We start from the raw sequence: 14485 nt of genomic DNA, 5'->3' as shown, positions 1-14485 counted from the left end.
TTCTCGATTTCTTGTGCATCATTTATACTAATTTCCATAATAATTCAGATGATGTATGATATATTTAGTATCTTCAAAAACTTAAAGATCTCCTCTGGCATTTCAGAATAAAGTTCTGTGGGTTGAGGTATTTGAATGCAGGACTTATTACTGTTATTATAGTATTATTATAGTATTTGGTAAATGGTCTAAATACTTCTTCCACCACTGCTCAGTGAAACCGCCCTCTGAGTAGATATAGTTTGTATACTATCAAATGCTATAGCGGCAAATGCTGATGTCTTTCACCTCAACATTATCATGAGTCAGAACTCTAGCTTCCTCATTGTGTGCCTCGCTTTCGTAAACCTTTTTTGTGAGGATGTATCTCCCAGTGTTGGAAAGTTTCCAGCCTGTTTTTGGACTCCGATGTGGCATCTCCAGTGGTATCAGTCTGCCAACCTAATGATTCAATGGCCATCAGTTTCCACAGAGCGTATTAAGCATATGACACTTGGTGGGCTCTTCCATCTAAAGTGGTTTACAGTAGCAGGAGTGCATACATCTTGAGTATGGGTGGCCCCAATGGGAGTTGAAGCTCATATCCTGACAGTAGTGGTGCTGATATATGTTCTACCCACCAAGCTACACAGCAAATGAAATCCCTAACCGTGGCAGCTTTAGTGCTGGGCTCTACTCATTGAGCTCCATGGGAAATTGAGTTTCTAACCCTTGCAGTATAGCAGCACTTATAGCTCTACCCAAAGGGCTGCAAAACTGCAGAATTTCACAAGACAGATAGCACTGGTGTTTTCCTTTGGCTCTGTCGAGGTCAGCGGGGCCACAGAGGCTACACATATACATGCAGTTGTGTTGTTATTATAAATATGACTATGCAGCAAATGAAGACAAAGGATGGTACTTTAAAAAGGAAACTCCTAGTTCCTGCAAACAGGCACCCATGTTTCTTGATAAATTCCAAAACAAACAAGAGGCAACTACATCTAATATTTGAAGTTTTGCTTTTGTATTTCAGGTTTAAAGGTGCAATGTGTAAGATGTTAACATTAACAGGATGTGAAGAGGTTACAGTGTCAAAGTTATGTCAGAGACACGTTTTGTGTTGCAGAGATATCGACTAAATTGAGCATGCTAACCGACACACTGAGGACCGTCACGATCTCACTGCCAGCTCCTCAAATACCGATGCTCGGTCGGTGGCCCTACGTTTCAAACTACAGCGCTCTACTTACCCCTCCAGTGTCTGCTTTGGTCGTTGTGACACACATTACATGCATAGTATCTTTTCAAAATCAACTAATGTCTTCACAGGAAGTTAGGTTGAGGCAACAAAATCCCTTTTTAGGTAAACTAACAATCACATTAAAGGGGGGATGGTTTTTTTCTTTTTTTGACTAAAACAAAGCTGCCCTGGTTTATTCTTCACTTTATTCTTTATGTACATATCAAATAAAAGGCGTGGCATTTATCTCCATACAAATAAATCTTAATTGCTTGTGGGATTAGACGACGTTGTCTTTTCTCCGATTTTTATTATTGTGGTAGTTTTTAGTCTTCCCTGAAGTTCTACGCTCTTGGTTTCATTGGTTTGCTTTGTGCAATCTTGGATTTATTATTTTTTGTAGGAATGTTATGTTTAACAACCATCCAAGGGGTTTCGTCTTCAGCCGTCGATATGTTGATGTTCTACATTGTTTTAAATATGACACGTTGTGGACTTCCTTTGAGAGCTCCAATCAAATTGTCAGTGGTTGACAAATATTTGTAAAAACCTGAATTTAGATTTATTTTCTCAAAGCTTTCATGTGAGAGTAGCATCTTCTCCTGTCCAGCATCCCAGGTGTTTTTGAACTGAGAAATCAAGAAGGCAGTGGAGAGAGGTCTCTGGGTCATTGGTGAAGTGAAAAATGATCCGCTTACATCCAGGCTAACATTGCCAGATAAGATTGGGGGCAGATTGGACACAGCCTTTCGCATTAGAAAGACTAGCTCACCCACTCTACGATGTAGGGCAGGGCCACTCAGGAGATGAAGTCACTGTCAGTGCTGTAAAAGCCAGCGGTGACACCACTGACATCAGCGCTTCCTCAAGATTATTTTCTTACAGTCAGTGAGTTATATTTCTAGTCCTTTAGGGCCAAGGGGATCCAACTCACTCTAGCGATGATTGTCTTAAAACTGCAGCTCTTCAAAGCTGCATTTCAATTCAATTGTTTCATTCTTTCTTTCTCTTTTTATTAAAGCCAGACGCAGAGTTTTAGTGACGAAACAATGACAACAAATTTCCCTCATTCAGTACTGTAGTCGCAAAATAACAGTAAAAATAATAAAACAATGTTTAACCTGGAAGGTCTTCATTTTTTGCATGAGTGGAATTGCACCACATTGCACTACAATGGAAACATTTGCATAATTATGTTCAATGTTTATTTTAACAGCAGACACCTAGCAACTACACACTTTAAATGATTGGCTGTAAAACTGCTACAAAAATATAATTGTGGCTCAAGTGTACTCTTATACTTCTATCCTTGTGAGGACCACCTTGTGTTTCAGGCTTTTAGAGTGGACTACTAGCAAAACATGAAGTCACGTTGCATTGTGGGTAATGTAGGCCCCGGGTTTTGACAATGAAATGAAAGGTGTTGAATAAAAAAGAAGCTCTGATTTTGATACTTTCCATTTCTCTAGAACATTTTTTCGAAACACTTTTATGAATTATATATTGAGAGTTAAAATGATCAGCTGCTATTCAACAGGACTGTGTAGGTGTGTTTCGATCCAATTTGACTGACAGTGACCGAGCAACATGAACAAACAAACTCCCAAAATGTCATCAGACTTTGATTCCAATGCGGCCATAATTTGATTTGTGCATGACTATTTGAAATCTCTGTTGTGAAACATCTCCTTTTTCCTGAAACAGAAGTAGTATTCCGGTTTAGGTCAGGTAGGGATTAGGATAAGGGAATGCAATATTGTTACTGGGGGTCCTCACAAATACAGTGGATCAAGCGCGTGTATGTGTGTCTGTGTATGTGTGTATGTGTCATTTCTTGTAATATTACGAGCATGTGCCTTCTGACTCCATGTGACAGCGGATAAAATACCGATACAGCAGTTTACATGAAAGGACAACAAGCCAGCGATGATCTGGCTATCCGCTGTGACACAATGCCAATGCACACTATTCTTAATAATAACTTGATTTTCTCTCTCTCTCCCCTTCCACCTCCCATTTGAAACAACAGATCACTTGGGCATCGAGTTTATGGGTAAGGAAGCTTTTCTTGTCTCAAATCTGCATGAGTCACGACTGTGAACATCACAGGGCTTCATATTGGATCAACCGTCCATGACGTGCCTCATCACATATGGCGTCATTATATAATTTGACGTGGAAACAAACAGCGTCTGTATTCACATTCACATTCACACCCTCATGCTCTGCAGTGGATTAACTATTACACACTGTCTTCATCCCTCTCCATACACATGTGTAATTATATGTCATTATTTTCTGCACCGTCGCTGTCTTAATGCTCTCGCTCTCTCTCTCTCTCTCGCTCTCTCTCTCGCTCTCTCCCTCCTTCACTTTCTTTCCCTCACAATTGCTCGTGAAGTGTCCCTCCAGAATTCCAATGTGCTGCAGTCTCCTTGGAAACAGAGAGAACAGAGTGGCGGGCGGGGTACAGTGAGGGAGCTTTTTATGGTGTTGGCTCTTTTGCCGAACGCACACCTCATTAGTGCGCGTGCACATGCACTGGCACATGTTCAAAAGTGTGTTTCTGAAGTCCTTCGTTTTTGCGAGTTCGAGATTCTTCCAGTGGCTGTGTGTTGGACGTTTGTGTGCTTCCCATGCACACGCCTGCGAGGCTGCTCCTCCTCGTCGCTGTCACGTCTCTCCTGCAGGCTCCGTCTCGGGCATCACAGCTGAGGAGAGCCAGTGGACGACATGGAGGCTTGTTGTTAACTCGAGCCCCTCGGTAGAATTTGGGGCCTTTCCACACAGACAGTTTGGAAAAAGCAATGGATTATCTGTGGAAATGGCCTCCCACTGGTTTGACGTAACTGCTTCTACATTCTCAAAGTAAAAACTTCACAGGACCAAGCAGTGACGTGCTTCTTTGTTCTGTTCATTTGCAGTGAAACAAACAATAGGGTTTTTTTGGGGGGGCGGAGTTTCAGGAAACTTGCTGAGACTATGCAAACTTGGCAGTGACAGATGATCTTTTCCACAGAGCTATCGTGCAGGTTTTTTCCTCATTTATATTCAGTGAGAGGTATTATACCTCTGCAACATTGTTCAGGCTGCCACATTTTCTGAGCTAACATCTCTGGATGTTAGTGGATGAGTTTTGAATTCCTGGAGGTGCAGCTTTGTTCTTTTCAACTGTACGGCTGCTGCCAGAAACATAAAATGCATTCCTTCTGTGCACGAGTGTAGAGTAACAGAAGTAGAATCGCGTGTCCAGGTCCAGAGCATTCAAATGAAACTAAAGAGGAGTTTTAACATTTCTGTTCGTTTTTCAGTTTTTGGTAAAACCAGATTGATGAACTCATTTTCACCTGGTTGTATAAAAAAGATTTGTTTTTGTGTTGTGAGCCATAGTCATTGACTTTTAAGAAATTGCCAATTTCCCATTTTTGAGTATACAATATAACACATATCGACCACAGTGCTGTACAATTTCCAGACTATAGAACACACACTGGGACATAAGGCAATTTGTCATGTACAGACTAAAAAAGTTAGAATGAGGTGTTTTGCACAGTCCAGTGGCCATGACAGCAAAGCTTTGATACCACTTGTGTTTCAGCCTAAACCACCAAACAGCTTTAGTTCACCGCAGATGCCCAGAAACCTGAGGAGGCCACGCAGCAGCAGCAGTGAACCTGCTACAGGTGGAAGAGAGAATATCAAAGAAGAAGACGAGAAAAAAATAAATGAACCGTCCAAAACAAAAGCCCTGCAGTCACTTGAATATATTCAGTATGGTAATAGGTGAATAAAGCCATCCGGGTAATAAAGGAAAGGACCGTGACCAGGCAAGAGAGCATGCTTACTGTAGCACGGCGGCCCTGCATAAATACAGGTTTTATCCGCCATCAGCAGTCTGCACTCCGCTCACGTGAAAAGTCGAATGCTCAGGGCTGTGAGGCAGTGGCTGGAGAACCCTCTCTCCGTCTGCGTCCTCTGATCCCTCCTCTCCTCTCCGGTTATGTCATCCGACTCTTTCATCCATCCCTGTCAATCCCGGCTGCTCCTGGCCCTGATATACGACACAGACACGAGGAATGCTGAATATTGTTCAATAAATAATACTAAAATAAGAAAGTAGTTCTGCATTATGTGACTGTAAATCATTACAACCGTAAACTTTCAATGTCCCTGTAGATAGATATACGACTATGACGCCAGGCCTGAGCATTTTTAGATATACCTGCGATAAATAATGCGCTGTAATTTGTAGATATCCCACAAAATCAATCCACAAATAGTGAACTAGGAAGTAAAAAGGCCGTTAATAACCCTTCAGGGCGAGCGGATTGGACAAACAAAAACCAATCCTTCACCCAGGAGTCCGTTAATACCCTGCGACAAGTCAACATTGATTTGTCACGTAACTTGTTGACTTCAATAACTTAATTCTGTGTAGTTATTTTAACCAAAACACCAATATTAACCAAGTAGTTGTTTTGCCTAAACCTGTGCAGACAGACGTTTATTTTGAAAATACTGTCTGTATGAAATTAGGGGAAAATTGACAGGTGTGGAGGGACTTTCAGAGGAAAACGAATGACAAGGAAGCAGTTACTTCCCCCAAGATATCCTGTGTGACTATGACAGTCAGGGAGGTCTGCAAAGGCTACAGGTTACTAATTACGTATTTGATTAATTGCACATGTAATTATTAGTCCTTAATCTTGCGGAAATGAGCTTTATTATAACTATTGTGATCCGTCTGGAGGCGGCACATTTTAACAGAACCTGAAACCTTATTGACCTGCAATCACATCCGTGATTACGGTTCTAACCATCGACAGCTCATTATATGCCTCTGGGGTTTGTTTGTGTAGCATTCAGTTCTTCACCATCATTCATCCAACTACCATGTCAACCTTGAACCAATTCCAACGTGCTGCCACTAAACATTATATTTTACTGCCCTCAAACTAGAGGCCACCGTTTAATTCATAATTGTACAAATGTAACACAATTTAATAAACCATAACCTAATATCTGCAACAGACGTTTCCGTGTCAGTGCCTGCCAGCAGTCTGACTCGTCCATATGTCCAAAACATCAGACGCAAATCCTGGAATGACTCTCAATCATGGCACTGCTAACAAAGGGAAAGACATGACATATCCTAATGGTGCTCCGATGGAGAATCCAAAATCGTTTTTTAATTTGTTGATGCATGTCGAAAGCCTAATGGAACAATGTCAGAGTGGGAGCCTCGATTTCAGGGTCAAAGTCACAAACTCTCATACAAATGAAGCTGAAAATGATGGAGAAAGATGGGCCGTAGCACTGCTAAGTGCTTTGTTGGTGTGCTCTGTTTGTGTTCATATGTCATGAAGCCCGGGGCGATTCCGGGGCGATGTGACACGTGTTAAAGTGAATTCATAATAAATAAAATAAACTGGGATTTGGACAATCATAGTCGAAAGGAGTTCCTGAGAATACGCAACCAGTGTGGTCCGTAGTTATCCTGAGTAACCTTCATATTGTTTTTCAGTTCTTTGACCAAACAAAATTCCAATTCACTTCCACTAAGTTGATGTGGCGGCAGAAATCCAGCAGACACAGATGTTTTAAAAGCTGAGCAAATAAAACCCCAAATGTCTGCAAGATGCTTTTCTCTTGAAACGTGGTTGAACTGACCCTTTAACACAGTCTGACAGATGGACGACTGCAGCGCTCTTGTCAGAAAGAGAGATTTATTTGGCTTATCAGCGATACATGGATTAGACATATTCGAGGATGGGCCCATATCAGCACATTAGCAAGTACTATTGTTATGTCTGGGTATTCTATCAAGCAATACGAGTCATTAATATGACACAAAAGGCAATAAACGCTTTGATCTTTATTAGCGAGGCGAGTCTACTTCCCCACCTGCTCCATCACTTAATGATTGCTCTCTTTCTATCCAGCTAACCTGTATAGAAACATGGCAGCTGTAGACACATTCTGAATGTATAGGACCACAAACACAGCACAAGAAGGTCGCACCAACAGTGTAAAATATGAATCGCACTGTTCTGTAACGTTGCTGTAAATAAGCGACCTGCGGGTCAGAACCGGAGGTTTGAAGTGGAAATAAAGAGAAGATGTGACCTCGCGAACATGCTTCCCCCTCTCTCGAACCGCATGATTTATTCACATCTCGGGAGTGTGTTTGTGCATACAGAGAGGTGCGTCCAAACAAGGACGTGGGAGGGAGGCTGAAGCACTGCTTGACCTCGGCAGCGTATTCATGATTGGCCTCACACAACGCGTGCTGCCTGCATATATAACATGGAAGTCTGACCCTTGGTGATAAACTGAACTTCTTTTCGTTTGTGTGTACGTGAGCTGACACGTGTGTCGGTGTGTCTGCACATTCAGATCAGCTTTGCAGACGAGGCGGGATGAAGTCATCCCAAATTAGAATTTCAAATTAGTTTTTCACCTCTTGTCTCTTTCTTCCATTGAAAACACCTTTTAAAACATTGGTTTCCTTCCCCTAATGTTCTCCGTCACTTCAGCAGCCATAAACAAACACAGTGTCCAAAGATGTATTTTTCCATTTCAAACAGAGATTGCACTTAAAAACATGCGGATGAAAACCTTCAGTAATACTTTTTAAGACGCACATCTCGATAATGCATCACAAACGTACTTCTAATGCATTATAAAACATTTTATAATGTATATGACTTAAAGATCAAGTTTCATAATGCTTCATAATTGCTGGTCACTCACTGAGACTGTGTGCTTGTGTTCTTGCATTCATTTTTTTGGAATATTTTATTTTTCCAAGTATTTTAAGAATGCAAGACAGCATACAGAACACAGTACATTAAACATTACAAAAAATGACATAACAAGTTAAGAAAGAAAAAAACAAAAACACAAATAGATGAAATAAAATTAAGTAAATAAATAAAGTAAATAAATAATTCCCCACACCCAAACAAAAAAAAAAGAAAAAGTTCTTGCATTCATTTGGCAATTTCTTTTTTACTTAACTTAAAGCAAACAATGGCCTGCAAAATGAACTCAGGTTATGTAACAGAGCGCGGTTGACAGGTTGCCGCGCGGAGTGATTGCAGATTGTAGATAGATTCCTGTGAAAACTGTTCAAACAATCTTCACTCAAATATAATCTAAACTCTCGTCTACTGATGATCACTGAGAGATGATGATGAAAGATTATTCTGTCAAACTACACATTCTAAACTCAGATTATATTTTGGGGTTTGTGCCGCTCTGGAGAGACGGCGTACTTTTTAAAGGAGTGCTCAGTTTCTCAGTGAGGTTAGATTTTAACTCAATATAGGAAACTGCAACATCCAACAATAAAAAAATCTGCATCAGGAGGGAAAACATCCTGCATCCATATCTCATCCCTCCTCATTCCTCTTGTTTATGTTTCCTCATCCCTCTCTCTGTCGCTCTGTCCGTCTGTCGCTCTGCCTTCCCTGCAACCGACGTCAGTGTGCACCCGTAGGACAGCCCCCAGCTTCCTCTAATGATATAATTATAGCCAACAAGCCAAAGTGATGACTCAGGCTGATCAGCATCAAAACAACGTCGGCCCTGAACATAACTGATACATGACGGAGGGAGAGAAACAGGGCCACAGAGGAGAGGAAAAAAGATGCACTGACAACACACTGAAAGACTCTGTGACATCGTTATTGTGGGGATTATGAATGACATCCTGCGTGTATGATTGGTTATGCAATATCTGCGTGGGCATCAGTAGCTCAAAGGCTACAGCGGTGAGCTTGTGCTGAGAGATGCCCGGTTTGAATTCCCAGCCAGGCTTTAAAATCTTGATGCGCTCGTGAATTAGTGACACTCTCCCTCGCTGGCTGCTGTCAGGACGCCCTTGAGCAAGACGCAGTGGCTGCAGTTGTGTCGCCCTGTAGCTCAGACGGTTGCGTTTATATTCTGCAGCTCCTCGCAGTGAATTCCTGAGCTTACGCACCGAGGAGGCGGCTGTAAAGAACTTTATCTTTTTTCTATTGAAGTGGCCGTTCGAACCCAGCCGCAGTAAATATTTGTCTCAATCACCTCAATGTAAAAAAGCCAACACCTTGTGTCATCTTCGTGCTCCTCCAAGGTCTGAGCGTCACTAAATAAAACTTGATTGATCGCCTATTAATGTACGTGAAGGCGACTATGATTTACTTGTTCGTAGCAAACAAGACAGCTTTCATTTTTCTCCGCTAATGGCGTCCGTCCGCGCCATAACTCTTCTTGTCTCCGTGTATTCAAGCTCCATTACATGTGGCATCCATTTCAAAAGCGACGGGCGTCTATTGGACGACTACTCGATGTTGTGAAGCTGATGAAATGAGCTGGAAGGCTGTGCAGTAACTAAGAATAGCAGGTGATGCTGGAGAATTGGAAATAGGTGTTTGCGTGTGTCGTAAATGGGTTCTGAGTTGTTGTTTTATTTCAATTTGGTTTATTTATCACAGAGGTAATTACACTAATGCAGCACCGAATCTGCAGGCAGATACAAAACAAAAGCCCCGGAGAGTTGTTGCCCCGCAACTGACTGTTGGATGGTTTGAAATGGCTGTTTGGGAGCCGTAAACAACGATGTTAGAAATTAAAAGTGGGCAAGTACAAGTCTCAAAACACGTGTTTAGTACCGTCTTATGGGGAAATTTCTGTATCAAATTAATTTAGTATTAACTCCATCTCTGTGAATATCGACTGTGCTCTCTCAACAGATATGATGCGCACACATTTATGAACACTCACACAGATTTTTCTTCCTTCCTGTCATCCTCTTTGTCTCTCACACACACACACACACACACTAATGCGGATGCTGACAGACATGAACGTGATCTATGACTTTATCGTGCAGCCGGCGTGTTGTTCGAACATTAATGTGATGCCTTCCTCTGTTGTGTGTCCCTACAGAGAGCAAAGAGGTGTACAAGAGACAGCTGCTGTCAATCACATCCATCGCCATGGCAATCAGCCTCCTGGGAACCCTGTGCATGGCCCTCTACTGCCGCAACAAGTGAGAGGACCAACACACAAAAACATACCCGCAGATAGACTGTCGTTTTTAACTGTTTATGAATGTATATTTTTGTCAATTTAACAGTTATACGTTAAGACGTAGTTCCAGTTTCATGCAATCTAAGTGCAGTTAATCGCCAAGGAGGATGTGGTGAAATTGCAAAAAAAAGTAGTCAGACAATCATGTCAGTTTTAAACAAATTCCAGACATACACATTGAATTATTTTATCCAAATGTCCTACTGTAGCTCTGTGCACACACTTTTCCTGTGCAGTAACAAATTACCACTAACATTGCAGGTGTTGGTGACGCGTCTCGGAGATCACTGGTTTGAGTAAGGGCTAAATTTGGGTTTGGGTTCAGGTAAACACAAGTTGAACATTTTTACATTTTCACCCAACTCTTCGATGGACTCAAGTTTATGCCAGCTATGCGCAAACGTCCCGTATGGGATTTTCTCATGAAGATGTCGGCAGGTAAATTAGTTGCAGTGACATCTCACATCATGCCAACCACCAGTTTTCTTTCATTTCATTGGAACTGAAAGTTGCTCCAATGATTTTCAAACTTTTAAACTTGCTTAGACTACAACATTTATGGTGGAATCTGCCATAAGTCCTAAAGTAAGCATAATGTTGAAGTGTTTGTTAATAAGCCCAGTTGGGTGTGGGCAGGCGAAATGCCCAAGGGGACATTTTGTTCATTTAGTGAAGGACGATGGAACATGTTGAGGCATCAAACATCTTGAACGAAATCCCAGACCGGGTATTTGCAAGATTTTGTAAATCTCATTATGCGCACACACATATTAATAGCCCATTATAACCCAAAGGTCACCACATGTGGCTCCTGCTCTCTTTCTCTCTCTCCTTTCTGTCCTTCTCTCTCTCTATTAGCATATTTTTGCAGTGCATGTCCCGTGTGTGCACGTTAATTGGCATCTGAATGGCTGCAAGAGCTTTGCACAGCTATTTTCTCAACAGGATGGGTCAGACATCCGGTGCATAACAGGTTGTGTGTGAACAGGCGCTGTGATAGATGGCACTGTAATTCCATAGGCTTCCCTCTGTAATATAATGATGTGAGTGAGTGAGCAGCCTGACGACAAGATAATCGGCTACAGGCATGATGGACAGGCACCGACAATGAATCCGTAATTGTGTCAGGAAACCAGCTTGTTCAATGGAGAATCAGAGGTTTTCTCACACTGAGCCAGACAATGCTGTAGCAGTTGATCTTTAACGGTGCGCAGTGTAATGCCGGCCACATTCCAAATAGCCGGGGGTCAATATTTCACCTCCAAACAATCTGAATTTAAAGTCATACGTTATAAAAAAATTAAAAAAAGGTCAAAATACTGTAAATTGGACCAAACTGCTGAAACTGTAAAGGCCGGTCAGAGTAACACTGCCATCTTGTAATCTTCAGTCTGCTTATAGTTTACTGTGCCACTGACTGGGGGCCGTACAGTACGTTCTTAAAGTTATGATGATTATGATTATTGACTCCAGGGTGGCAGAGATGAGGGAACGTTTCGTACTTTTGTTTGTTTTTTCCTCCCCGCGGACGGCCCTGCCTCGCCGGGAGGGGAGCGTGCGGTGGCTCCGGTAGACGTACCTTCAGTTGCCAGCTAACACCGTGACGTGCATGACTTTGGCTGTGTAAAGTGTCTGCTGGCCTACGGTGGGCAGTTTAAGTGCAAAATCTGAGCTAGAAAATACGAGAGAAAAGAACAGGAAGAGAAGGCAGCAAAGCTGCCTGAATTAGATTCCTTGGGTGTCGCGGGAGCGCTTCATATTGAGTAGCGCGCACTGGGCCCCTCGTTGCTACCCGACGCCACTAGATTAGAACTGTGTTAACACAATTTCTTTGTGTTTCTGACAAGAACCTCAGTCTTTAAGGATTCAGCAAAATCCAAATTTACAATAACTGTCTGTCACATACAGTGTGGTTAAGGTAATACCATGATTATGGCAAATAAATGACAGGTAAGGAACAGTTAGAGGTAGGCAACACATTTCATTACAGTTCATAAAAGCATAAAAGTGAACTGGTGGTCTGTGACGAGAAGAGAGCAACGGTCTCCTTCATAAAAGTTGAGCTCACTACACAGTACAATGTGGACACCTGTGCAGCATAAGCTGCTGTCGTAAAGAGCAAGCCTACCCGTTGACATGGCGAAGCATCAAATAAACAACCAGATTGGGCTCAGGCTGTTTGTTAATACTGCATCACATCCCTGTCCAAATACGTGATAAAAGGGTTACGTGCACACGCTTGGGTAACGAGTGTCGTAACAACTAAGAGCGCCGATCAGAAACACAATCAATGAGAGTTTAAGATGAATGTGAGGAATCAGATTTCAAACCTCTTGTCACGAGTAAGGTCTGCCTCAATGCATGATGAGGGTCAAATGACTCGTCCAGTCGGGGACTTCAGTCCGCCGCTGTCTTTGCAAGCCTTACGAAGCATTCTCAACCATGTTTCATGAAAACACATTTGAGGAGTCGAGACTTAAAACATCTTCACAGGATACATTAAATGGAGTCAGTAAACACTGGGATTTTGTATCACTGCTTTGGGAGAAAAGGAGGAGAGGTAAAGCTCCTTTGTTTGCTCAATAGCTCACTTTCTTCTTCTCCTCTGGCCCCGAGGGCAGGAGACTGGAAGAATGCAACTCTGCTTGGCCTCTGACTCGTTTTTTAAAAGTGTGTCGGTGGATGAGTCTGAAAGATTCTGCAGAGTTTCTGTACTTTATCAGAATGACACAGGGTAGTATGGATATTTAGAAAGTAAAGTAGGAGAATGGCCCACACATTGAATTCAGCAGAAGATTAAAAACAAAGTAAAATGCTTTATTCTGTATTTTAACCTGTATGCTTGCTCTTTATTTGTTACTGTAGCTACTGTAAGCTGTTGTGTTTGAGGTTCCTGGAAACCCTCAGAACCACTGTTGGAGTCGGCTGACTCGGGAAAGGAGTCTTTAAACCGATCACATCTACGGCAATTAGGAACTAAGTTTGTTGTCCAAGAGGAGACTGCAGCTGATGAGTTATCGAGTAGATAGACAGCCTGATGTGTTCACTGTTCGTCTCGGAACCCATCAGCTGTCGGTCTGACGACAGATCTTGGAGCAAGGGGCTATATTTTTGGGTTCCCGGTGTAACCAGCGGGTATCCGGGCCGAGACTTCCTTTTCCGTAGCAGGACTGTAAACAATGAGCAGCTCCAATGTTTACAGTCCGATTAGCAGCTTGAGATGCGAGACAGGAGTTGGAGTTGAGAGACGACTTTCACGATCAGGTTGTTTCACAAGTAGCCAGCTTCCAACCTAATTTTAAACCGATTTAAAAAGCAAACTCATCTTCAGCCGGTAGCCGTTGGGCTCTCACGACGAGGTACCTGTCGGGGTTTTATCCTTATACTTAAAGCCAGTGTTACCACAAACACCACGTTCTGATTCAATAATCATCGACACTATATGCTGATTGGTTGGGGATAGAAACCAGCAGACCTACACATGATTCACAGTAGTTGGGCTGACAATGGTCAAAGGTCAAAATTCCACTGGAGCATCATCCTTTGTTTGTTATTCTTTCTCTTTAGGAGGCGCAGAGAGAAGCTCCAGGCCCACCTGAAGGAGAGTCGCAGTTTGAAAAACTACACTGCTAATTCCCATAATGCCCTGGACGCCAAGATGAGGGTCCCAAACGCCAACCTGCAAATGCACGAGGTGACCACTGCTGTTTTTGCTTTTTCCATCTTGATTTTCTTTCAAATTGTTGAGAACCTAAAGTGAAGGACTGCCATACATACACTTAAATACACGTAAATACACTTGGAGAATGTATTAATGTGTGTAAGTCGGGGTGATCCCATTTTATTTATGAACTGATGTTTGGAGGACAGCATAATGTGGCATCAACTTTAACCTGTTGTGGTTAAGAATCAATACGACTAAACAGAGTTGGGCTTGATATTTGTCATTATGAAGACCATCTTCAGTTGCTTCTAGCAGCGTAGAGATACAGCAGCACCAAGAAAACCAACCTCTAAAGTAATCTTCTTAGACATCTAATACCATTAGATGCCACAAATTTAGAATGATTTTTAGCTTGGATTGGTGCTTTAGGCAGCGAAAATTGAAAATGAACCCAAATCAGGCCTGTACAGTACACGTTACACCTCAGGGCACTAGGATCTATGATTGAGTTTATCACCCCC

At 42.3% G+C, this 14485-nt stretch overlaps 1 protein-coding gene across 1 annotated transcript in view; it reads left to right on the top strand.

Moving 5' to 3' along the window:
- The window catches only part of nrg3a (neuregulin 3a), a gene marked incomplete at both ends in the record, with an annotated part of 261760 nt that overhangs the window by 233825 nt on the left and 13450 nt on the right, over positions 1 to 14485 (top strand). The window contains 3 exons of the mRNA XM_079279940.1: positions 3252 to 3275; positions 10157 to 10259; positions 13868 to 13994. Of these exons, the coding sequence (XP_079136066.1) occupies positions 3252 to 3275; positions 10157 to 10259; positions 13868 to 13994 (254 nt within the window). The remainder of the gene's footprint in view (positions 1 to 3251; positions 3276 to 10156; positions 10260 to 13867; positions 13995 to 14485) is intronic.

Source organism: Melanostigma gelatinosum (assembly GCF_949748355.1).
Source record: "Melanostigma gelatinosum genome assembly, chromosome: 12".
Taxonomy (NCBI): Eukaryota; Metazoa; Chordata; class Actinopteri; order Perciformes; family Zoarcidae; genus Melanostigma; species Melanostigma gelatinosum.
Note: the sequence above shows the minus strand (reverse complement) of the source record. Positions and strands in the feature narration are given on the sequence as shown.